Source organism: Pyrus communis, chromosome 14 (assembly GCF_963583255.1).
Source record: "Pyrus communis chromosome 14, drPyrComm1.1, whole genome shotgun sequence".
NCBI lineage: Eukaryota > Viridiplantae > Streptophyta > Magnoliopsida > Rosales > Rosaceae > Pyrus > Pyrus communis.
The window spans coordinates 1266070-1292456 of NC_084816.1; the positions used below are offsets into that span (position 1 = coordinate 1266070).

Consider the following 26387-nt stretch of genomic DNA (forward strand, 5'->3'; position numbering starts at 1 on the left):
TTTTGTTGCTACCAATGTGCTTAAAATTCAAATTGCATGGTAGAAAATTCAAATTGATGCTTCGAAGGAAACTAGTTATTTTAACGTGATTGTGAGAACATTTGAAAGACTACTTACACATGTATTATCTTCTGATGAAGAGTACGCCTTTATCGTTTTTCTTTAAAGAATTCAAGGTGCCAATATGCTTAAAATTCAAATTGCATGGTAGAAAATTCAAATTGATGCTTTGAAGGAATCTATCAACTTGTTCACTTTCAACGTCTCCATCAGACGATTTTTCTTATATCTTCACTTTGATTTTATTTTGTTGCTACCAATGTGCTTAAAATTCAAACTGATGCTTCGAAGGAAACTAGTTATTTTATCGTGATTGTGAGAACATTTAAAAGACTACTTACACATGTATTATCTTCTGATGAAGAGTACGCCCTTGTCATTTTTCTTTAAGGAATTCAAGTACCGGGTCCAGATATATATAATTTTGTATCAAGCTCTAAATCAGATATAGAAATTAAGATTTAGGCAAAGAAGGCGCAAAGGCAAAGGTTTAGGCTTTTAAGCGAATTTTATGGTGAGTACAAAAGCTTGAGGCAGTGAGGAACCTCATTTGGACCATTGTTTTAGTTCAAATAAAGTCCATCTTTGGCTAAATTTGAAATGGATGACCTGACCTGCGATCCAACATGGTACGAAATGTCTGGCCCAACCTGCTAAGATGAAATGGCATCTCGGCCTTTTCTGGACCTCTACGGGCTTCAAATGCTCGTCTAACACACCTCAAGCCCGTCATTTTCTCATCCTCGGGTGTTTTACCCCCAACGATGTATATCTATTGATCCTAAAAACTACTAGTTTACGTGGCGCGCAGGCTGAATAGCTAATAAGCTAACTACGTCATTCGACTGAATGTAGGCGTGCCAACTCATTGGCCAAGCTCGGGAGTGAATGAATGTTGATGTCGCGTTAGGAGCGCTGATGACTTCTGAATCTTGTGATTACGGTTGAGGAAGGAACACATCTTAGTCTTCGGGTTCTAGAGCCTGAAGACAAGGGCTTTTAGTGTGGTTCAATATCAAATTCAGCCTTCAGTGTACTTGGTAACACCTCATTTCGCCGAGAAGGCTAATGAAATGACCTCTTCCAATAAGGACACAAAGAATCCTCGCTGACTGAGACTTGGATAGGTAACCAGTTGGTCGCGAAGCAGTGCTGTTTATCAAAACTGAAGGTGCTCCTCGATCGGTTAATTCTACGACTTCAGTGCTATTTACCTAAAGATGTTGCCGGTTACTAGTGCTGTTTATTTGAAGATGTTGACAGTTATCAACACAATGTTGTTTATCCAAACTGAAAGTATGTTGGCAGAAAAGGGTAAAATCTCAATATGTTTGAGAAGTTTCGCATATTTGTGTGTTAATTTGGAGAGCTTTCCTGTTGTGTGCCACTTTGCATTTATAGAATTGATGTACTTGTTTATGTGATGTTGCTGTTTTCCGGTCTGAAACCTGATGGAAAAAGAAGTTACCTCTTCCGAACGGGAGAGTGGATGTCACTCTTAATTCGCAGACCTTCATCAAAGTCTGAAAGGATAATATGTTGGAAAATTAATTTTAGTTTTATTGTTATTTCTATTGGGTTTTCTTGTGGGCCGAAAATTAGAATTCTTGGCCCATTAAGTTTATAACTTCTTGCCCGTTGAACTTTTCAAAGTAGGATAAAAAAATGAGTGTGATACAAATATATCGAACTCATAGTGAAATCACACTTCTATGGTGGGGCGGAAAATTTGAGTGTGATACTAATATATTACACTCATGAGTTTAATATATTAAACTCCTATGGAAGGTTTTAGGGATTAGGGTTTGCTTTAATTTTCTCTATAAATAAGGTGCTTTGTAACTCATGGAATAACAAGTCACTCGAAATGTAGTATTCTAGCCGTGCAATCTCTTTCCAGTTAATAAAATTATATTTATAATTGGTTGTTCTTTCGGTTAGTCAGCTTGTTCATTTATGCGTACTTTGATTTTTAACCTAATATAACTCTGCAGTTTCCTCCAATGCCAATATCAGATGATAAAGAGAAGAGCCAGACATCCGTCATACGCGTGGAATCGTTACTATTAGGTACCTCTACCTTTGTTAATGCTGTCTTAAGTGCTGCTCTCTGTCTCGGTTTTGGACTCTCTTAGCTATGAAGAACTACAAGAAGCTACAAATGGATTTACGGAAGAATTAGGAAAGGGTGTATTTGGAGTGGTTTCAAAGGGGGATGCAAATTGGTTCTGGTGTCGAAGTGGCGGGGAAGAGGCTAAACTATGTTATGCAAGATGTCGAGGAGTTCAAAACAGAACTGAATGTAATTAGTCAGACGCATCACAAGAATCTGGTTTGTCTTTTCGGATATTGTGACAAGGGGCAACAAAGATCACTAGTTTTTGAGTTCATGAGCAATGGAACATTGGCAAGCTTTATTTTTGCTGATATCAAACCAAGTTGGAGACAGCGAATTGAAATCACTTATGGCGTTGCTAAGGGGCTTTTGTACTTGTCAATAGAAAGGATCATAATTCTTCGCCCTCTCTACAAAGAACACAAGGGAGTAGAGAGGGCAGCAATAATTCCAATTCATACATGATAGGCCCTAAACTTCATCAGCACCAATAGCTTAAGCAAACGCAAAGTCGCGGGGCTATGTTTTTGTAACGAACTTTATTCTTCATAACAAGAGTAGGCATGGCCAAAATATCCATGAGTTTGGGTAACCACGGTTATCCGTCCGTTTAAAATTCATGGTTACGGTTATGGGTAACCGTTTAGACAAATAAACAGTTATGGTATAACTGTTTATCCGTGGAATTTAAATTGACGGTCATGAGTATTACCCGCGGTTATAAATGGATATCCAGTTAACCGTTTATGTTAATATATGTAAAATTAGAAAGAGAGAAAGAAAAAACGAAAACCCTAAATTAATAAATATTTAGGTCGGAAAGATCTTACTAATTTTGAGTTCAAGTTTATTTATCATGCATTGCATGCCGAACATATGTTGGTTGGAAGTTGGAAGGGATGCAGGGCCTCTTGGTCTATTAATTTCAGAGTGACGATCTCAAGTTTAGTGGTGTCTGATTAGTGTTTTCTTCGTCTTGCTAATTGCGGTTATAAATCAATGTTCCATGATCATGTGTATGGATGGTGCTATTAATTAATTTTTAAATTTTAATTGAGTTATAAATTAATGTTTGATGTTCAGGCGCATGGTTACTAAGAAAAATCTCATCGATTCGTTGTCAAATATGACAGTATTTAATGGTCAGAAAAAGAAAATTATGATAAATTTCTTTTTTAATTTTCAAGTTGTTATAAAAACATGTAAACGGGTAAAAAAACTGGTAAACGGGCATATGTGGTTACGGTTAAATGGGTACGCGGTTATGGATATAGATATAACCATTTATGCAATTACCCAACTAGTAAACAATTATACGGGTAAGAGATTAAACGATTATGGGTAAATAACCATAATTACCCGCCCACCATAACTATTTCCCATCCCATTACAAGAGTTGCATACATAAATCACTCTTATTTCCCATCCCATTACAAGAGTTGCATACATAAATCACTCTTTCTACGGTTTTGATATAAATCATAACATTACAAAACCAACCATAAATTAGTAACTAAAAATAGATTGATTATAAACAGAAAAATGTTGAAAATGAGGGACCTTGCATGAGTTTATAAGAGGTTAGGCTACTCCCCATATTGCCAATTAGTTTTATAGTGGAACCTCAACTTTCTTCATGGTATCAGAGCAGGTTGCCCCATAGCCAAACGGCCACACACACTCCACGTCACCCCGTTGTACTGTTCACGTGTTAGACTTTAAAATACAAAAATACCCCACACATGAGGGGGCGTGTTAAGAATAAAGAAGTTAGATTACTCCTCATACTATTTTATGATGAAATCTCAACTTCTTCACGTTCAACTTCTCCATGAGATAGTTTTTCTTATATCTTCACTCTGATTTTCTTATATCTTGCTATTATTTATGTGGTGGTGCCGATGAACCTCTTTCCCTTTATTATTTTTTCTTTCACCTTTTCAAATGCATCATCCTTATTTTTAGGGAGTTTTAACGAAAAGGCCAATGTAATATTCATTTTAACGAAAAATTATATTTTTACACTAAAAAGTCAATCCTAATACTATTCATTTTACCATTTATTTTGTCTTTATCATTAAAACTCAAAGTTTTCAAGCCTTTTTAATTTTTTTTTTTTTTTTATCATTCTATTCCTTCTTTTTAGATGGTGCCCATGCACCATTCCATAAACTTTATCTTTTTCCCTGCAAAACCCACAAACTGCAGAAGTAATAGGAGAGATTTTTCAGTGCGATCGTTACACGAGACAGTCATATCGGAATTATTTTCAACCAACCTTCTCTAGGAGCCGTCCACATCGGAATTGACTAAGCAAAATGTGACATACGCATTTACAGGGAGCATTTTTGCTCACCACCATTTAGTGTGGTGTATGCTCATCACCCTATTTATCACAGTTAGATGAGTTTGAATTTCAATATTCGTGTAGTGGATAGGCACAAATCTCAAAATTCAAACTTATCTAACGGTAATAAATAGGGTGGTGAGCATACACCATATTAAATAGTGGTGAGAAAAAATGCTATGGGCGATTACATCTAGAAACGCGTAGTCAAAGACAGGCATGGAGATTAGTCAAGCCTAAAATTTGGTACATAAACTTTGACTTGAAGAATTCCAAGGAAGCAATGTTTCATTAAGAAATATAGCTAATCAATTAAGCTAGGCTGAAAAATTGGTGCTTTTGCAATGGCAATGGCTTTTTCTGTGCGGATGCTTTTGTTCTCCTCATTGTTTTTGCTACCAATTTCTGTGTTTTCGCAAAATAATGGAAGAGTAGCAGTTGGAAATTATTTAACTGCAACTACAAGTAACTCCTCATCATGGCTTTCTCCATCCGGTGATTTCGCGTTTGGATTTTTGCCCCTTGGAGGTAATGATCTTTTCTTGCTTTCAATATGGTACGCCAAAATCCAAAACAAAACCGTAGTTTGGCATGCATATGAGGATAACAACACCATAGTTGCACCTAAGGGATCCACTTTGAACTTGAATGCCAGCAGTGGACTAGTTCTTAACGATCCTCACGGTGGGGAGATATGGAAATCCGAAACAACCTTCGGGGTTGTTGTAAACGGGGTCATGAATGACAACGGAAACTTTGTTCTTCAAGACAAAAACTCGGGGAGCTTATGGGAGGCCTTCAACAATCCTACAGACACCATTTTGCCTGGACAGACAATTGAGAGAAATGGGAAGCTTTCGTCTAGACAATCGGAGAGTAACTACACGAAGGGGCGGTTCCAGCTGCGCTTGCAAGATGATGGAAACCTCGTGCTCAACACCATAAACTTGCCAACAGATTTTGCCAACGAGCCGTACTTTGCCACGGACAGAACAGCGGGGACTCTGGAAGGTAGTGAAGGTAAACAATTGGTGTTCAACAACTCAGGGGACATGTTTGTTTTGGGAGAAAATGGTGGAAGATTCATTCTCACAACGGCAGGAGTCTCCCGGGTGAGGGACAGCTACATAAGGGCAACTCTTGATTTTGATGGGATTTTCACGCTATACTCTTACCCGAAAAATTTCACTGGAATTGCAAGCTGGAGTCCCCTGTGGTATAAGCCGGATGATATTTGCCAAGCACTTATGGAAAGCATGGGCGTTGGTGTTTGCGGATACAACAGTGTCTGTAAGATGAATCAAGATCACAGGCCAACCTGCCAATGCCCGAGAGGGTTTTCTTTTCTTGATCTCAATGACTTATACCGAGGCTGTAAACCCGATTTTATACAAGGCTGTGAAGGAGATGAGGTACAAAGTCCCAGAAAAGATTTGTATGATATCGAATTGCAGACAAATACTGATTGGCCAACCTCAGATTATGTGCGGCTAAAACCTTTTACCGTGGAGAAGTGCAAAGAGTCTTGCTTTCAAGATTGTTTGTGCGCTGTTGCTGTTTTCAGGAATGAAAGCTGCTGGAAAAAGAAGTTACCTCTCTCAAACGGGAGAGTGCAGTTAGATCTTAATTCACAGACCTTCATCAAAGTCCGAAAGGCTCCAGTGCCAATTCCTCCTCCAACACCAATTCCAGATGATAAAGAGAAGAGCAAGACCACTGTTATAGGTGTACTATTAGGTACCTCCATCTTTGTTAATGTTGCTGCTCTCTGTCTCGGTTTTTTCTTCATATTCCGGAACAAACCGGTAAGATCTAGTACCGATCTTGTTTTGGACTCGAATTTGCGCTCTTTTAGCTATGAAGAGCTACGAGAAGCTACAAATGGATTCGAGGAAGAATTAGGAAAGGGTGCTTTTGGAGTGGTTTTCAAAGGGGTGATGCAAATTGGTTCTTGTGTCGAAGTGGCGGTGAAGAAGCTACGCTATGTTATGCAAGATGCCGAGAAGGAGTTTAAAACAGAACTGAATGTAATTGGTAAGACGCATCATAAGAATCTGGTTCGTCTTTTCGGATATTGTGACGAGGGGCAACAGAAATTGCTAGTTTATGAGTTCTTGAGCAATGGCACACTGGCAAGCTTTCTTTTTTCTGAGATCAAACCAAGTTGGAAACAGCGAATTGAAATCGCTTATGGCATTGCGAAAGGGCTTTTGTACTTGCATGAAGAGTGCAGCACGCAGATTATCCATTGTGACATAAAGCCGCAGAACATACTTCTCGATGATTATTACACTCCTCGGATTTCTGATTTTGGATTGGCAAAACTTTTGATGATGAATCAGAGCCAGACTCATACCGCTATCCGAGGAACAAAAGGTTATGTTGCACCTGAGTGGTTCAGGAACTTGCCAATCACTACCAAAGTTGATGTGTACAGCTTTGGTGTTGTGCTGCTGGAGATTATTTGTTGTAGGCGAAATGTTGACGTGGAAGGTAACTGCGAAGAGAGAGCAATTTTAACGGATTGGGTTTATGATTGCTACGTTGGAGGAGTATTAGATGCTGTTGTAGATCATGAAGTTGAGGCCTTGGGTGATCGAGCGACACTGGAAAAGTTTGTGATGGTTGGGATTTGGTGCATTCAGGAAGACCCTTCTCTTAGGCCTACTATGAGGAGGGTTGTGCAGATGTTTGAAGCAGTTGTCGAAGTGCATGTTCCACCATGTCCATCTCCATATACCAGAGCAGGCTGAAGCCGCCATTAGTTGTATCGCAGCCAAGGTATAATTTACTGTCACAGTAGTAGCTAGCTTGTTTCCTATTTGTCAAACTATCTTTAGTCTACCGACTTGTAGTTTTGTAGTGTGATGATTTAGATCACAACCGTTGAAAGAATGCTTTATGTATGTAACTCTTGTTTATGATCTTTTATGAATGATAAAGTGACTCTTATATCTACACTTTGATTTGGTTTTGCTGCTACCAATTTGCTTATACTCTACGCAAGCAGACGACACTTACTTCATTGGAATCCTCCTAAAAGAACAAATGAATAGAGGCCATCAATTAGACCTCAAAAAAAATAAGTCACAAGTGAGACACCTCGAATCTTCTCCCTTCTTCTCCAACACAACAAACTCTAGATCTGCAAGACTGCAACAACCTTTGTTCTCCCTCTAACCAGCCTATCTCTAATTCTCTGCCACTCCTCCCCCTTCCAGCCTCCCCTCTTCGCTTCCCCTCGACCGCGCCTCTGGCGCCCCTTTTTCGTGCCTTCTCTCCTCCACTGGTGCTCTAAGCACCTGTTCTCCCCACCATTTTATGGGCAACCATTTTTCATGACTTTGTTGGAGCCTCCTCCCCAAAATCGAGATCTTCCTTCCTCCCAAGGGATTTTCTCTTGAATTGGGGATTGATATGTGGCTTTGGGTTGGTTTCTTGGTTGTTACGGGTCAGATCCCCCTTCTTTTGCTTGATTTTCAGGGTGGATTTCTCTGTAACAATTTGTGGTGGCGCCGCCTTACCTTGCTTGGCTAGCGGTTGCCGCAGATCTCCCTAGATGCAAGTCTTGGTGGTCTTGGCTACAGTTTCCTAATTCTCACTGTGGAAATGAGCAACTGGTGGATTTCGTTCTCAAAGTAGGGTAGGTTTACTGTAGGGTGGTTGTTTGTACCGCAACTAGGAGTGATGTCTCGCCTAGCGAGTATGTAGCCTCGCTTATCAACGATGGCATGATGTGGTCTCACTTTTGGCGATGATATTGCGTGTTCTTGATTCAGGTATGTTACCTCTGCCGGTTTTGTGACATTGGTGCTTGTGGTAATCATTTAGGAGATTACTCTTTATGCTTGTTTGTGCAAATTATCTTCATATCAATGAATTGGTCACTGTAAAAAAGATGAATATAAGCTCTTATTGAAACACTCTTCTATATATACAATCCATTTGCTAATATCTGCATTATACAGATTGTTAGATTAGAGTTAATTAACCCGGAATTGTCTCCCTAATTTATTATAGGAATGAAAATTTTGAACTTTAATTGTGTAATATTCCTACCTAAATAAGGATTGATGTAATTTGAGGTTCCAACAGAGTTTTATTATAGCACACCCCTATTATCTACACTAAAGAGGTAGGGAAGTGAGCTTAGTCTTGCTAGCAATAATGTGGTTTAAATTTGCTTTTGGCGAGAGTCGAACCTAGGACTTGTCACTTTCAAGTGAAGAAGAATACCACCAGATCGTAATACTAGGTGGCACTGCTCACTACTAATTAACATCAAATTAACATCAATACGCAACCACGTGTGCAATCCAATAAGTGTGATTTTTATATAATAATAAGGCCTCAAAGCAATTAGTAGTTGTGTAAGAACCCGTCCCGGGATTTACGTAAGAAAATAGGTATTTTTGTATTTTCACTAAGTTTGGGGGATACCTTTCTTTTTAAAATTGTTTTTGAACCTTAATTGGTGAGTCCAAGGGGCCCACCCCCTGTTTTGTCCCCCGGTTCCCTCTCCCTTTTCTTTTCTTTTTCTGAAAAGTCTCTCTCTTCTCCCTCACTCTCTCTTCCCGTGCTCTCTCTCCTTTCCCCTCCGACAAGAACACACACACACACACCCATGCCCACACCTATAACTCTTTTCTAACCCCGTGGCTGTGTTTTAGACGTCAAACCACGAAGAAATCACCTCGAAGACATTTCCCAGTTTTCCGGCGAGAACCGTCCCTTTCGAGGAGATTTTCGGCCAAACCACGGCGAGTTGGCCGGCGTGCAAGGTATCAATCTCTTCGTCTCGCTGAGTACTACAACTTTCCTTTTTGTTTCATCTAATTTCATTGAGTATTGAAGAAGTTATACTCATTTGAATCTTACCCAGTTTCCAGCGACCTCAGTGACTTTCGAGGAAATTTCCGGCCAAACCACGGCGAGTTGGCCGGCGTGCGAGGTATCAATCTCTTTGTCTCGCTGAGTACTACAACTTTCCTTTTTGTTTCACCCAATTTCATTGAGTATTGAAGAAGTTATGCTCATTTGAATCTTACCCAGTTTCCGGCGACCTCAGTGACTTTCGAGGTGTTTTCCAGCCAAACCACGGCGAGTTAGACGTCGTGTGAGGTACCATTCTCTTCGTCTCTTCGAGAGCTACGATTTTCATTTTTGAATCATTTGATTTCGTCGAGTATTAACAAAGTTATGGACGTTCAAAGTTTGTCTAAATTCCGGCCGAATTCCGGCGTCCTTCTCCGAGCACCCAGGCCTTCGGGCCATCTCCCACACCCACGGGCCTTAGGCCTGAATTGGTTTCTGGCCCAATACCCTCACCCTTTCCTTTTTTATTTTTAGTTATTTCATTTTAAAAACCCAAAAGGCCTTAGGGCCTTGGTTGCAGCCCAAACCCATTTCCCCTTTTTAATTAGGCCTTGGGCCATAAGGTTTCAAACCCAAACCCACTTTCCTTCTAACCCAAACCCAACCCACCTAAAACCTAAACCCAATTACCCTAACCCAAAACCCTAAAGCCCAAACCCGTGACCCGTTGACCCGGTCAAGGTCAACGTTGACTTTGACCGTTGACTTTTTGGGTTTTTGTGCGGGACCCCTCCTAGGCTAATTTCGACGTTCTGAACCCGTTTCCGATGTCCGTTTTCCCAAATTCAATCGTTTGAATAGAGTTTGACTAAATGTACCGTTTATGTGCTTAGGGGCGTTTAATTGTGGCGTTTCCATCTTCGCTAGTTGCGTGGCTCTTCGGCAGCTAAGTACTGTGAGTGGACCCCTTCTAAAAATGCATGTTTTAATGGTAGAATTGCATACACAGAAAAGCATGACTTTATGATTATGTTTTATGAACGTTTTGAGATAACATGCTTACTGAGGCTAGTTTGAATTATTACTATTTTTCCTATAACCCATGTTCTTATAGCATATCTGATGGATGACGATATGATATTTAGAACATGTTTAGAACACCTCTTTATAGTATAGATGATGGATGACTTTATACTATGAAGTTGATTTTCAATATATGTATGTTCACTGGTTTTGTACTTACCTAGTGGTCCCTTCCGCTACGGGACGTAGGGATAGATCCGGTCCGTCCCCGGGCGACAGTTTGGTGTTGGCATAGGGCCTGGAGTGTATTTTCCTCTGACTGTCTGCTCAGAGACGGGGAGCCGGCAAGGGGCCTGAAGTGCATTTTCCTCTGACTGTGTGCTCAGAGACGGGGAGCCGGCATGGGGCCTGAAGTGTTATATTGGACATTCACTAGTGATTATTATTTTATGCGAATGATGATTTGAGACATTGCACGACATGCTAGATTTCGGAAAACCTATGTTTCTCATTATACTTGTGTTTTCATAAAAACTGGGGGTTAATACGTTGATAACTGTTTTATTATATATATATATCAACTTGGTCCACTCATGTTTGTTTTGCGCCCCCTTCAGGACTTAGAATCGAGGCATACAATCCCGACGTCCAGGCACTTCCGCATCGTCATCCTCGAGTCTTCTCGGTGTAGGACCCACTCCTTGGTTTCATTCAATTTTATATTATTTTCTTTTAGTGTTCTAGATTAGAGGTGTGCTCTGAACACGGTCCTTATTTGCATATTAATTATTCTTTTATATTTATAAACCTTATATATCCCTTGTTTTCAGCATTTGCACTCAATAAATGGTTTTCGTCACCTTCGGGTGTCGGCCAGCACGTGCCTATCCTGGTATTCGGGGAATATCGGGGTCGGGGCGTGTCAAGTTGAATGCGGACACCCGGAAGAAGAACGAACCCCTTCTTTGATGGTTTAGACATAAGGGGATTTAAAAAGTTTCCGAAGGACAGTCTTCAACACCCTTCTTTGTGTGTTTTGGACAAAGGGCTGGTTTCTCCATAATCTTGACACCTTGGAGTCGAAGTACGAATCGTGCTGTCAGCTGCTTTGAAGAGGAAGAGTTTTTTTCCTGTTGGCCGAGTGCCTTCCCTTTGCCAAAAAAATCCAAACCAAGTTATAGTGCGAGGAAGAAGATTTGAAGAACTTTCCGATTTTTCCATTAAGTATGCGACCCCAATCCTTGAAGAAGACATCTAAGACTTGCCAAAACGTATTTTTGTGAAATTTTCTAGACCAAGAAAATCCCTAAAACGTGCCTACAACCTAACTGATGCCCTATCCCTTTATGTCCAAGGTTTTGTTTTGCTTTGGGATAGTGTCTAGACCCTAAACCCTATATATATGAGACCGGCAGCCGGTGGAAGGACCATACGAGGGAGAAGTCGGAAACCGCGGAGAAATATTGGGAGTTTCGGAGGAGTCAAATTCATTAAAGGTTTTAATTTCTTCTCTTATGTTTTTGCTTACGAAAATTGTCACGGCTCAGTATCTTCTTTTTACTAGGGCATGGTGCAACCCTCCCTAGTATGACAGTCTATTGATTATATATCTCTACAATGTTGTATTCTTAATAATCGTGAAGCAATTCTAGGTTAATTAAGGGTTAAATTCTAGGTTAGAAGATGCGTACTTCAAGGTTAAAATTCTTCAATCTGCCAGAATGACCTCGTGCTCGACATGCTAAATTAGGCGTGATCTTGTGCACTTGCCATTACAGTTTGTTGTCAGATTGATCTATATCTCTATTTCTTCCAATATATCTAAAACACACAAGTTTTTGGCATCGTTGCAGAATTGTGTGCTTTATTTTGAATTAAATTTTATGATAATTTCAGTGACAGTTTTTATGTTTTCCGGTATATCATAGCAAATGCTCCTACCCGTACCTTAAGCCAGAGGAGGAGCTAGAAGAAGAACAAGAGGAGATCGATGGCGTCACAACCTGCTGCTGTTCCCCCTCGTACCTTAAAGGACTACTTGATGCCAACATTCGACTGTCGATCATGCATTGTTATACCGGAGGTACAAGGTTCATTTCAATTGGACCTTGAATGGATTCAGATGTTGCCTACCTTTTACGGGATGTCTGACGAAAATCCATACCTGCACATTACGAGTTCATGACTTATGTAAGATTATCGGAATCAACCAAGTCAACCAAGAGGTTATGAGATTGAAACTGTTCCCTACTTCGCTGAAAGATAGAGCCAAGTCATGGCTCGACTCTTTGCCGCCCGAATCCATCCACTCTTGGGAGCAACTAGCACAGAAATTCCTCGAGAAATACTTTCCCTGGCATAAAATTATCCAACTGAGGAGAGAATTCATGAACTTTGCTCAGGGAGAGCAAGAACCGTTTCAAAAAGCTTGGGACAGATTTGAGAAAATATTATACAAGTGTCCGGATCATGGCGTTACTGACTCGATGCTGGTGTATTGTTTCTACGAGGGACTCAAACTTCCAGAGAAAAGAATGCTTGATTCAGCTTGTGGAGGTACATTAATGAATAAAACGCGGCAGGAGGCGTTTGACCTTTTTGACTCACTTGCAATGACCAGCGGTGGGGGAACGAAGGAACTTCAAAGACAGGTGTGGATGATGTAGATTATAGTACTGGATTAGTTGATAAAATGTCAAGTTTTGGAAAATAAACTCGAGACACTCATGCGTGATCATGGCATCCCTCCATCAAGCCAGCAAGTCTGCCAAATGTTCTGACCCTACTCATCCGAGGGAGCTGTGTCCTTATAGTGCATCGTTCCCAGAGTTCAACCAGGAGCAAAATGATCCTTATTCAAATAATGCTTACAATCTTGGCTGGAAAAATCCTCTAATTTTTACCTCGAACCAACAAAAAGCTAGTCATTCACCACTCGAAGATCTGTGTGCTCAAGTAGAGCAGACCACTCAACAAATACAAAATACAGTGCAAGCCTCCATCAGCAAATTCCCCAGCCAACCTGAAATAAATTTCGAGTCCAAAACAATTTCGGATTCAAATTTGCATTCTTTTAGCTATGAAGAGATTCGAGAAGCTATAAACGGATTCAAGGAAGAACTAGGACAAGGTGGTTTTGGAGTTATTGACAAAGGGGTACTGCAAATTTATTCCGTGTCGAATTAGTGGCGGTGAAGAAGCTAAATTATGTACTACATGATATTGAGAAGGAATTTATGACAGAATTGAATGCACTTGGTCAGACACATCACAAGAATCTGGTTTGCCTTTTCGGATATTGTGATGAGGGGCAACACAGATTACTAGTTTATGAATTCTTGAGCAATGGCCCATTAACAAGCTTTCTTTTCGCTGATGTGAAACCGAGTTGGACACAATGAATTGAAATTGCTCATGGAGTTGCCAGAGCAATTCTTTACTTGCATGAAGAGTGCAGCACGCAAATTATCCATTGTGATATAAAGCCAGAGAACATACTTCAATGATTATTACAATGCTAGGAACTCTGATCTTGGATTGGCAATTTTGACGATGAATCAGAACCAGATTCATACTGCCATTCGAGGAACAAAAGTTAATGTTGCACCTGAGTGGTTTCATACGTTGCCAATCACTACCAAAGTTGACGTGTACAGCTTCGGCGTTGTACTGCTAGAGATCATTTTTTGCAAGAGAAGCGCTGATATGGAAAATAACTGCAAAGAGAAAGCAAATTTCAGAGATTGGGTGTACAATTGCTACGTTAATGGAGAATTATATGTTGTAGTAGATTATGAACCCCAGACCTTTCTTGAACGATGGAAACTGCAAAATTTCGTGATGGCTGCATTTTGGTGCATTCAAGAAGACCCGTCTCTTAGGCCTACTATGAGGAAGGTTGTGCAGATGCTTGAAGGAAAAGTGGAAGTACAAGTTCCACCGTATCCATTCCCCTATACCAGAACTGGTTAAAACCGGCGTTATTTGCATTACATCCAAACTGAGGGTTATTAATATTTTGTTAATGGACTAATTCGTGGTTTTGCTCTCCAAGTCTCGCTTTAGTTTAGATATATTATTAAGAATTATAAAGTTTGCTATGAAACTGTGTGTTTGCGTAAGCGATTGGTAGCTGCTAATGACAATTTTAGACTTCGGTGAAGAAAGTTGAGATTCCACCATAAAACCAATTGGCAATACGAGGAGTAGCCCAACTTACTTATAAGTCCATGCAAGGTCCCTCAGATAGAAAGAATGCTCTCTGTATTTCATTACTCAACGAGGAAGTAATTACAATTGAGTATATATACACTTTGCTAAATAAGCTTAGTGACTAATAACACTAGATTAACCCACTAACACAATGATTAGTTACAAAACAATTGAACAGAATTACAGTTATCCAAACTAACTATGATATTCAAGTATGAGGTGTCCCTTTACCCTCCTCCTATCAACGTGTGATTCATTCTCAACACGCCCTCTCAACTGTGGCGAATTTTTAAGCCTAACATGTGGACAACAGAGTATTGATCTTCTCGAAACAAAATGACCTCATCTTTTAATTTGTATATTACTCTTTTTCTTTAAGAACTTAAAACACACGGATTTGGTCTTATTGAAGCATATGGCCTTCCCTGATCATTTGACATCTTTTGTTGGCTAAATTTTTATTCTCCATGATAAAACTCATGAAATAACCGTTGTACCGGCCTCCCGAAAAAATGCACAAGTGTTTCTTATCGAAGCATAATGGTCTCATATTTTAATTTTCAGTTACTCTTTCTCCTTATTAACGCTTAACACACAAATTTAATATTATCGAAACGTCTTCCCTCTTTTGGCATTTTTGTGGTCCACATATATTTTGGCATCTTTTGTTGGACCAGTAGGTATTATCTGTGGAAAAATTGGAAATTACAGTTGTACCCTCTTAAACAAACACTTAAATTTGGTCTTATCAAAGCATAATGGCCTTCCCTCTTTTTACATCTTCTGTTGGTTCAACATTTATTCTTTGTGGCAAACTCATGAAATTACTGTCTTATCGAAACATAGTGGCCTCATATTTTAATTTTCTCCTTATGAACGCATAACAACCAAATTTAATCTTATTGAAACGTCTTCTCTCTTTTGGCATCTTTTGTGGTCTATTATGCAATGTTCTAAAAAACGCCTTGGAACCGAGGCGATTTTGTGCAAAATGGCTGGAAAAATTGAGGTGGCTCTAGGCGGTGCTAGGCGGCTGGGTGGGTTTTTTTTTTTTTTTTTTTTTTTGTGAAATTTGTTTAAAGTCTAAGTTCTAATTATACCTTGAAATTTTGTTAATTTTATAGAATAAGTGTGTTGTGTATTAACTTAAATTCCGAGATGCTAAAGATAAGTATCTTACATTACTAAATTTCCTTATTTTCCTCTTATTTTCCATTTTATGTTGTTTTAAATTGTGAACTTGTTGTATATGTGTCATTCTACAATACTCCTCACTATGGTTATATGGCATATATGCTTAATGTATTTTTAAATTTGGACTTGTTGGATACTCTTTTTGAATTTTATCATTCTTTTATTATCTTATTCATGGATTTCATACAAGTATAATTTTTTGTAAGTGTCAATATGCACTTATTTACAAGATATACAAGAAATTTACCTCAATCCGCCTGGGCCGCCTAGGTGCCTGCCTAGGCGTTAGCCTGCCGCCCGACTAGCGCCTAGCGTTTTCTAGAACCTTGCTATTATGTATTTTGGCATCTTTCGTTGGAGCAGTTGGTATTATCTGTGAAAAAAATCGTGAATCTACAATTTTACCCTTTTGAAAAAATGCATAGATTTTGTCTTATCAAAACAAAATGGCCTCAGATTTTAGTTTTTATGTTAACCATTTTTCTTATGAATTCAAAATACACGAATTTGATCTTACCGAAACATAATGGCCTTCCCTCTTTTGGCAATGGCTCCTTTCATTGTTTTTATCTTCATTCGCCGCGGGAAAACTCGTGAAGCTCCTATTGTACCGGCCTCCCAAAAAAATGCATAAATTTGTGTTATCAAAACATAATGGCCTTTTTATTTTCAGTTACTCTTTCTCCTCATAAATTCATGACGCACAGATTTAATCTTATCGAAACATCTTCCCTCTTTTGGCATCTTTTGTGGTCCATAGTGTAACGCCCCAACCCGAAAAATTTATTTCGAAAAATAATTGCGGTGATAGGCTAAAATTAAACTCTTGCTTATTTATTAATCGCAATTCTTTTATTTAATTCTTAGTTACTCACAAAATCTATAACCCAAATTATTTAACAAAAACATAAATTTTTTAAAAATTATTCACCCAATTCCTTTTCTTAGACAAATTTTCAACAAAAGATTAATCTCAGTTATTTTAAGGCTGCATCTAACTCCCGTTAGCCTGCCTATGTACCCTTGAACGAGATCAAGTCTTTCGTAGTTCACAATTCATGTCTAATCCATTCTCGAAAATATTCAAGTAGCGGAAATATTCAATATTGATCTTTAACAATTGAATCACATTGAATGGATATTAATTACGGATTTAAAATATCGAATTCTGTGTAAAAAGACAATATCGGCCCACTGGCCACGTGTCACCGCACGCGCTGTTGCAGGTGGCGGTTTCCGATGAATGGAAACCCAATTTTCCGACTAACACTAAAAACTACCAAATTTTACGAGCAAGTAAAGTTCAATGAGAGGAACAACTTTCATACATGGGCCGAAGTCCAATTTGGGCTGGAAACCCATTAAATCGCCCACTAACCGCCGGAACCCTAGAATTGGGTGTGCTTTGATTCAACCTCCATACTCGATCCGACGCCTCCTCCACTACTTGGGCTTTGTTCCTGAGGTTGAGGGGAGTCTATTGGTAGTGGTAATTAGCTGCATTAGCTTCATGATTGGCGGATCACTGACGTACACCCCCACGAACCACCGTCCGTTTTTCCCTAAATCTACCCTTAAATTCCTTCTAATTTTGGGTGAAAATGGAAGAGAGAGTGGCGAGATGATGATTGGGTATGGTAAATCGGTATAATTCGTTGGAAATTCGATGGAAAACCATCGGAAAAGATGGAAGAAACAGGTCGGGTTGCACGGGTCAAGGGGAACCCGGTTTTCACCTTCCTTTTCTCCTTCCCTCATTTCCCTCCTTTCTTCTCTTCCCATTGGCCCATCCACTTTCTCTCTCCCTCCCCCATTTGGCCAACCTCCCCTCCTTTTCTTTCCCAAAGCTCCTATCTCCCCCCTTTCTCTTGCTGCCATCCGATAGTTTCTATTTTTTTTTTTTTTAATCCCAGCCATTCATCTCTTTCTTTTCTACATCACAGCCGTCCATGTGGCGCTTCCAAATTTTATGGAGCATTCCAGATTATGGTCAAATGACCATTTCGCCCATAACTTCGTTCGTTAATAACTCCTTCGTTATAACTCCAAATTACGTTCCGTTTGCGCCTACGTGTTTGTATCGTTAGTACTATGCAAATACGCCAAAAGAATAGGTCATACATCTCTCTAAACGATGGTTAATGGAAATCAAAATTCTTGCCTATAGGAGCATTTTCGTCAATTCACTCTTTTAAAATTAATAAAATCGTAAAAGTAGGGACGTGTTGTCACACACGGTGTATTGGTTAGAGCAGTAGGTATTATCTATGAAAAATCTCGTGAAATTATGTTTGTACCCTCTTGAAAAAATGCATAGATTTGATCTTATCGAAACAAAATGACCTCAGATTTTAATTTTTCTGTTACTCTTTTTCCTTATTAACTCAATGGATTTTGTCTTATCGAAATATAAGGACCTTCCCTCTTTTGGCATCTTTCGTTGGTTCAATCTTTATTTCAATGAAAAAATTCACAGAATTACTGTTATACTGGCCTTCCAAAAAAGAACGCTTCGATTTGATCTTATCGAAACATCATGACCTTATATTTTAATTTTTCGGTTACTCCTCTTTAACTCATAATGCATGGATTTAATCTTATCGAAACGTCTTTCCTCTTTTGTCATCCTTTGTGGCCCACTATGCATTTTGGCATCTTCCGTTTGAGCAGTGAGTATTGTCTGTGAAAAAACTTGTAAAATTATAGTTGTGGCCTCTTGAAAAAATGCATAGATTTGGTCTTATCAAAACTAAATAGCCTTAGATTTTAATATATCTATTACTCTATTTTCTTCTAAACTCAAAACCACAAATTAAGTCTTATCGAAACATAATGGCATTCCCTCTTTTGACATCTTTCGTTGGTTCAATATTTGTTCTCCGTCGCAAAACTCGTGTAATTACCATTGTACCAGCCTCCCAAAAAAATACATATTTGTATTGTTGAAAAATAAAGGTCTTATATTTTAATTTTCATTTACTCTTTTTCCTTATGAATTCATGACGCGTATAAATTTAATCTTATTGAGATGTCTTTCCTCTTTTGGCATCTTTTGTGATCCACTATGTATATTGGCATCTTTGATTAGTCATACTCATCCTGGAAAAACTTGTGAAAAGACCATTGTACCCTAAGAAATTATCTAAACCTCTTTATATAACCCAATAGTGTGAAAGCTAAGATGAACAAAGAAAACAATCGACCCTTCAAGTAATTTTCCTTGTGTACTTGCTCAACTGTTATCTTTTGTACTGTTGAGTTTCGATCTCAATTCTTTTCACCCTCCAACTTCTCAAGTTTTCACTTCAATCAATCACATCATGGATTCATTCACAATCACCATCACCCTCACCCTCACCTATGAGGAAGTCATGCCTAATGATGCCAGTCCACAGTATGTTGCCCCTTCAATTGTTGATATCCCAGAGTCCAGTTATGCCGAGGAAGTGGACCGTCCGTCAGACAATGACGAAAACGTTTCCCTTGATGATGAGAACAATATTTCTCATCTGGAAGATGATGAACAGATTCAAAGCCTGCCTCAAGGAGAAACGGATCGTGACGATTCCGTTGTGCCGTTGGATCACCGGAACAGGACCACTATGGTTGTGGGTCATCATGATTACGATGCAAGTACTTCAAATCCATGCCATGAGTCAATCATAGCTAAAAAAAAGCGAGCTCGGGCAATGGGTGCTGCTGCTGCAGCTGTGCCTGATGCAGTAGCAGCTGTGCCTGATTACGGCGGAGGATGTGACGACTGTGTGGTGTCATCTAATCACCGGAATGAAACCACTGTGGCAGTGGCTCAGTCTCAGCATCCTGATCCTGGTGCTAGTACTTCCAGACGCCCAGGCCATGTGTCGCCGCGAGAAATGAAGAGAAGAGCGCGTGCGATGAAATAGTGTCACTGCTGCAGCTGAACCTGATTCCGGCTGAAGGCGTGGTGACGAGGCGGCTGTTGAGAATGAAGAGAAGAAGGAAGGAGCCGGTGAAGCGGATTTGGAGGTGATTGACGTAGAGTGACAGTGAGATAGAGTACTGAAATAAATATGTTGAATAAGAGTTGGAATGTCTAGTTCATTTGGTGATAGACCTCGGGAATTTAGTGGAGAAAAGAAGCTAGGGCAATGAGTGTTCCTGCTACAGTTGAGCTTGATTCCGGTGGAGTACGTGACGACCCGAAACCCTAAACCCGAAATTTTCAACAGGGTGCAATTCGCGCTACTTCATCGACAACGAGCTCACAGATCGGGAAGCCGGAAACGCTAACAAATTTCCACCATTGGTTCATCTAATGTTGAATTTCTCCCTACTGAGTGCACTATGCCGCTATGGTCTCCTCCAACAAACTGAAAGTTCAAATCAATTTAAATTTTCAAAGAACATGTCGTCTTTTTATTATCTTTTTTTATTCAAGTGCCATTGCAAATCATTCTCGAAAATTCCATTTTTTACTGCTCAAAGGCAGGGATAAAGTTCTTACGGGATTATGTGTTTACTTAAGCGTTTGGGACATTGGTAAGAGTACAAGTCTATGAATGCAGGCTACATTGTTTGAAAGTGCTTTTAAATACTGAAAGTGTTTTGGGAAACAATTCCTAACACAAATGCAAATGAATCCAAAAAAAAAAAAAATACGCTTCATGCAAGATGCACATAGCTAGTGCTTCTTTCAAAATGCAATTCAAGTGTTTTGGACACACAAATCGCTTTCAGTTATTTTAAAAATACTTCTCACTTCCATTTGTCGTCTGTTTGAGCCAATCTTGTGCACCTTTATATATACTTGGCTCATTTACATATACCACTAAAATGCACAAATTTGGTCTTTATAGCAACGTATAGGTATAGCCTCAAATTTTAATTTTTCAGTAAACTTTTTTTTCTTATATATACAAAATGAACAGATTGAGTCTTATCAAAACATAATGGCCTTGGATTTTAATTCTCTGGTTATTCGATTTCCATATGATCTTAAAGGTTTTAACACACATAATTGGCCTTGTGAAAACATAATGGCCATGGATTTTAATTTTCAGTTACTACTTTTCCGTCTTATGAACTCAAATTCAATCTTATCGAAATATAATGACTTCGTCTATAATTTTGTCACTTACTCTTTTTCTTTTTGAATTCAAAACGACATAGCGGTCTCGTTTTTTAATTTACTAGGTACACTTTTTCTTTATAAAACTATAAATGCACAGATTTCTTCTTATCGAACCATAATGGTCTTAGTTTTAAATTTTCAGTTAGTCTTTTCTCTTATGAATTTAAAACGCACAAATTGACAAGACAGAAATATGATGGCCTTGGACTTAGTTTTTCTTATGAACTCAAAACGTACACAACGAGTCTTATAACAAAAAAATGGCCTCGGATTTTAAATTTCTCACTCAAATTTTTTTCTTATGAATTCAAAACTCATGTATTTGGAATTTTTGAACAAAAGGATTTTCGTGTTTCAATTTTTTCATGTACTCTTTTTTCTTCAACGCCAAACGCATGCTTTTGTTCTTATCGAAATGGCCACATATTTTATGTTTTTTCAGTTACTCTTTTTCTTTATGAACTCAAAACGCACATATTCAGCCTTATCAAAACATAACAGTCTCGTGTTTTGATATTACAATTACTTTTTTTCCTTATCGCAAGGTGCACATACTCGATCTTATCAAAGGATAATGGCCACCGGATTTTAATTTTCAGTTATTCTTTTTTCTTACAAACTCAAAACGCACATATTTGGTCTTATCATAGCATAAACATCCCTTGTTTTGATATTTGAGTTACATTTTTTTTCCTTATGAACACAAAGTGCACATACTTGGTCTTATCAAAAGACAATGGCCACGGGATTTAAATTTTTAATTACTCTTTTTTCTTATGAACTCAAAACGCACATATTCGGTCTTATCGAAACATAACAATTTCATGTTTTGATATTTCAGTTACTTTTTTCCTTATGAATGCAAAGTGCACATACTCGCCTTATCAAAAGATAATGGTCACAGGATTTTAATTTTTAGTTACTCTTTTTTCTTATGAACTGAGAATGCACAGATTCGGTCTTATAAAAACATAACATTCTCGTGTTTTAATTTTTTTAGTTACATTTTTTCCTTATGAAATAAATGTCCAGAATTCTTCGTAGAATCATAATGGTATTGGTTTTAATTTTTTGGTTAGTCATTTTTCTTATAAACTCAAAACGTACACAATTGCTCTTATCATAACATAATGGCCCTCAAATTTAGTTTCAATTACTATTTTCCTTTTAAACTCAAAACATACAGATTCGTCTTATCGAAATATAATGGCCTCAAGTTTTAATTTCTCAGTTACTCATTTTCCTTTTGAACTCTAAATGCACAAATTCGTCCTTATAAAAAAACATAAATACTCGGATTTTAATTTTTCGATTACTCTTTTTCCTTTCACATATTTGGTCTTATCAAAACGTAATGGTATTGGAATTGAATTTTCAATTACTAATTTTCCTTATGAACTCTAAATGCACAAATTCGTCCTTATAAAAAAAACATAAATACTCGGATTTTAATTTTTCAGTTACTCGTTTTCCTTTCACATATTCGGTATTATCGAAACGTACTGGTATTGGAATTGAATTTTCAATTACTAATTTTCCTTATGAACTCAAAACGCTCAGATTCGGCCTTAATGAAACATAATGACTTTGGATTTTAATTGTTCAGTTCCTCTTTTTTCTTATGAACTCAAAACGTACAAATCCAATGTTATCGAAATATAATGGTCATGGATATTATTTTTTCAATTACTTGTTTCATATGAACTTAAAACGCGCAAATTGAACCTTATTATAATGGTCTCAGATTTTAAATTTTTAGTTACTATTTTTCCTTATAAATTGAAAATGCACAGATTCCATCTTATCTAAGCACAATAGCAGCCCTCCTTTCTTTTGGCATCTTTCGTTGGTCAAATATGTATTCTCCATCGTAAAACTCGTCAAATTACCATAGTACCCTCCCAAAAAAGAATTCATCCCAACCTCCCTATATAACCCAATAAGGTGAAGGTAAAACAAACAAAAAACATAGACCATTCAAGACTTCAAGCCATCAACCAGTATCGAACGCCGCTGTGAGGGGAAAAGAGTTGTGGTGACTCGTACACTCTGAAGCATATTTGAGAAGTGTAGGGCTCGTTCGGTTGTCGATGCAAACTTTGTATCCGACTCCTCTCCCAGATAAGAAACAATATTCACAACATGAATGAAAACTGAGAGAGGAGTACATATACAGCCTACCTCGAGGACTGAACGATCAGTACGCGTCCGATATGCAACGGGAATGTACGAGTATTCACAACTCTTTGCCGCCCACATTGGGATGACCATTTGGACCCACGGGTTAGTATATCTCGAGTGTTTTATTCTAGTAGGATTCAAATTAAATTAGATCAAATGGGTTTGGGTTTTCATAATCCATATCTATTATGTCTGTCTTAATGGAGTGGATATGGAGATACCTATAAAACGCATGAAATCTTAGAGAAATCCTAACTTACAAAAAGGTAACTTACAAAAAGGCACGATGCTTCTTCTGTTGGTCGATCTCTTGCTCCCCCTTCTCTTTTCTGGTTTCTCTCCTCGTTGCCGACATCATAATATTCGGGTCAGGCATCGGGTGAGAATTGGTCGTAAAGGAGGGGGTGTGACGGAACCAGAGAAGAAATCAAGGCGGTGGTGGATAGGATCAATGAGGTCGTGGGGGAGGTTGGGCCACATAGAGTGCTAGGTAGAGTTGACAAACGAATCGTGTTTGTTATGTTCGTGTAGTTTTTATATCATATCTGTTATTTCAAATTCTTAACGAGTTATGCTGCGTCAAACCCGTTATTTTAATGGGTCGTTAACAAGTAACCCAATAACATCTGATTTGTTAACGAGTAGTGTCATTTCGTGCTTGGTCGACTAATAATGCAAGATATCTAGATTCAAAAATACTATCCTTTCTATCCAATTGTACTATCATTTGTATTATTTCTTTAATAGAGATAGACTCACATGTGTTGACAAACCCTATTTCTAAAGAAACAGTACAAATGATAGCACAATAAATGTAGCATTATACATTTAGATTTGAAAAAAAATATCTTATTATATTTGAAACGAATAACCAAATAAGGATCCAATGAGCATCCTTTTCCTAAGGATCCAAGAAAATCCGTAATTATATACATTCATTGTACATCATATGATCAATTTTCATTAGATACTAAATAATTTTTAACCATACAATGTACAATAAATAAACACAATTACAAATTTCCAACAAATTGATTAAAACTCTATTATTTTTTTATCATTTTATATCAACGTAATGGGTTATAAAAAAATTACCATGCCTAGTACTAGGTGGTGTGGGGTTTACCGGGAACGATTTAGACAAACACTGTAGAAACAGTTTTTTTTTTTTTTTGGTAACATAGAATTACACAGTTTAATTAAAGAAACTGCAAATATTTCGATTCAAATCACAAAACAATATACAAATTCAAGCACAGCAGCTAATCCATGATTGTAAGCAACAACCATATTTCATTAAAATCCTAATCGTAGATAAAAATTAAAACCCTCGACAACAAATTATCGAAACTAGAAACCCTAGAAATTGGGGATTTTTTTTATCTTAAGCCCTCTCGCCTCTGATCCTACGAGCGAGCTGGATGTCCTTGGGCATGATTGTGACCCTCTTGGCATGAATCGCGCACAGGTTGGTGTCCTCGAACAGACCAACCAAGTACGCCTCCGCCGCCTCCTGAAGCGCCGCCACAGCGCTGCTCTGGAACCTCAGATCGGTCTTGAAGTCTTGGGCGATCTCCCTCACCAGCCTCTGGAACGGAAGCTTGCGGATCAGGAGCTCAGTGCTCTTCTGGTACTTCCTGATCTCCCTCAGCGCCACAGTTCCGGGCCTGAAGCGGTGGGGTTTCTTCACTCCCCCGGTCGCCGGAGCCGACTTCCGGGCAGCCTTGGTGGCCAGCTGCTTCCTTGGGGCTTTGCCTCCGGTGGACTTGCGGGCAGTCTGCTTGGTGCGAGCCATTTGGGATTGAAGGACTTTGGGAGGTTTGGGCTGTTTGTTTCTCGGGAAAACCAACGAGAAAATGCGATGAATTTGTGAATTTAGAAATATCTGATCGGAATTATTTATAGAGTGGAGGAGCAAAAGAAGCGCGAGTTGAAATATTTGGGAAATTTTGAAACTTTGAATGAGCGAATATGAAGCGTTGATTGGTTCTTGTTATCAACGGTGAAGATTTATCTGGTGGAGTAGAGCGGATAGGGATCCGTGTGCTCTGCTCGTTGTCCAATGGGATTGGTTTATTTCAGCGGCAACTGGATTTTCATTGTTTGTCGACTTTTTAAGTTGGCGGGTCAAGTTTTCAATATCGTTTTGTATCCAAAAAGTTGGCGGGTCAACTATTTCATTTTATGGGGTCGGATGGCGGGTCAAGTTTTGGGTGTTCTGAATATGGGCTGGACCGGAAAATTATGCAAATGTGAAAGGGGCTCGATGAGATAAGATTTCATGGTACACGTGAGATTAAATGTTGGGCCCAAAGAAGGGAAATGGCTTGAACTCGAAATAGGGAGAATGATTTGAACTCGAGATGCAGTTTCAGGAGATGCATTAATTATTAGGGCAATTCATCATTTGCAGGGAAAGGAAAATACGTGGAGTAATAGATCTTCACATTATCAATGACCATATTTTTGTAAGATCATTATTGTATCTGTATTGATGAGATATGATTAAATGTACGAAGATGTCAAACAAAATTATCCATCAAAATTGCTTGTCGTGTGAATCGTTGATAAGTTAATATACTAGCGTTGTTCTTAACTGAGACACAATTTGGATTTAATCTCGGAACCTTGTAGGGTTAGGAGTACTCGAGTAAGTTAGTTTGCGTGTGTAATAGAATTTTTTTTTTATAGTAACTACTTGTTCATGGTTACATCATCTACCTAACTTTTTGGGGTGATTTCAAATTAATCTTAACAACATTCTTAATAATAACCTAACATTTTGAACATATGTTAGGTTCACTAGCGTTCAATGGTGTGAAAAATTATTAAAGTGAATTTTTACTCTTGAGTCATCTATGGAGCTTTAAATCTCCACATCGATATAGTTTAGCTACGCAAATTTACGGCTTAACTTGTCTAAAAGGAGTTGATTTAGGGAATTAGAGCTCCAAAGGCGACGATTAGTAGAGAGCAATTTTAATTTGTCCACATCATCATTTAATGCTAGAAAAATAACCACTTTATGTTGTTAAAGTCATCACTTAAAGATGTTGGCCTAACAATGTCTAATTTTTAAACCATTGAGTAGTTACTTAAAATATTTTAAAAAGTTGAGACGACTAATTTGAAATCACCTTTTATTTAACTCTAGTTTGTATTCGATACCCATAACGTGTGAGAAAAAAATATTACTGGCAACTACATGTAAATCATTTGAGCTTCCAACACTTTTCAAGCTAGCCTTTTGTATTGCATTGGTGTGGTGATTCCTTCTTTGAATTGAAAACACAACTTTAGGTTCTTTCATATTAATATAAAAAAGT

General features: G+C 38.4%; 2 protein-coding genes across 2 annotated transcripts; one reads left to right on the forward strand and one right to left on the reverse strand.

Annotated features, from left to right (window-relative positions):
* Positions 1-4830: 4830 nt before the first annotated feature.
* Positions 4831-9725, forward strand: LOC137716082 (G-type lectin S-receptor-like serine/threonine-protein kinase RLK1). The gene is made up of 3 exons (XM_068455476.1): positions 4831-8302; positions 9194-9304; positions 9406-9725. The coding sequence occupies exon 1, from the start codon at positions 4868-4870 to the stop codon at positions 7274-7276; it is 2409 nt and encodes an 802-aa protein (XP_068311577.1). The 5' UTR covers positions 4831-4867; the 3' UTR covers positions 7277-8302; positions 9194-9304; positions 9406-9725.
* A 14530-nt stretch (positions 9726-24255) lies between these two features.
* On the reverse strand, positions 24256-24938 carry LOC137715982 (histone H3.2). Its single transcript, XM_068455363.1, has one exon. It carries the CDS (start codon positions 24854-24856, stop codon positions 24446-24448), a length of 411 nt encoding a protein of 136 aa, XP_068311464.1. The 5' UTR covers positions 24857-24938; the 3' UTR covers positions 24256-24445.
* Positions 24939-26387: the final 1449 nt, after the last annotated feature.

Bases quoted from the DNA above. Each gene is read 5' to 3' on its own strand.
- LOC137716082 (XM_068455476.1), top strand. From the start codon at position 4,868: ATGGCAATGGCTTTTTCTGTGCGGATGCTTTTGTTCTCCTCATTGTTT.
- LOC137715982 (XM_068455363.1), bottom strand. From the start codon at position 24,856: ATGGCTCGCACCAAGCAGACTGCCCGCAAGTCCACCGGAGGCAAAGCC.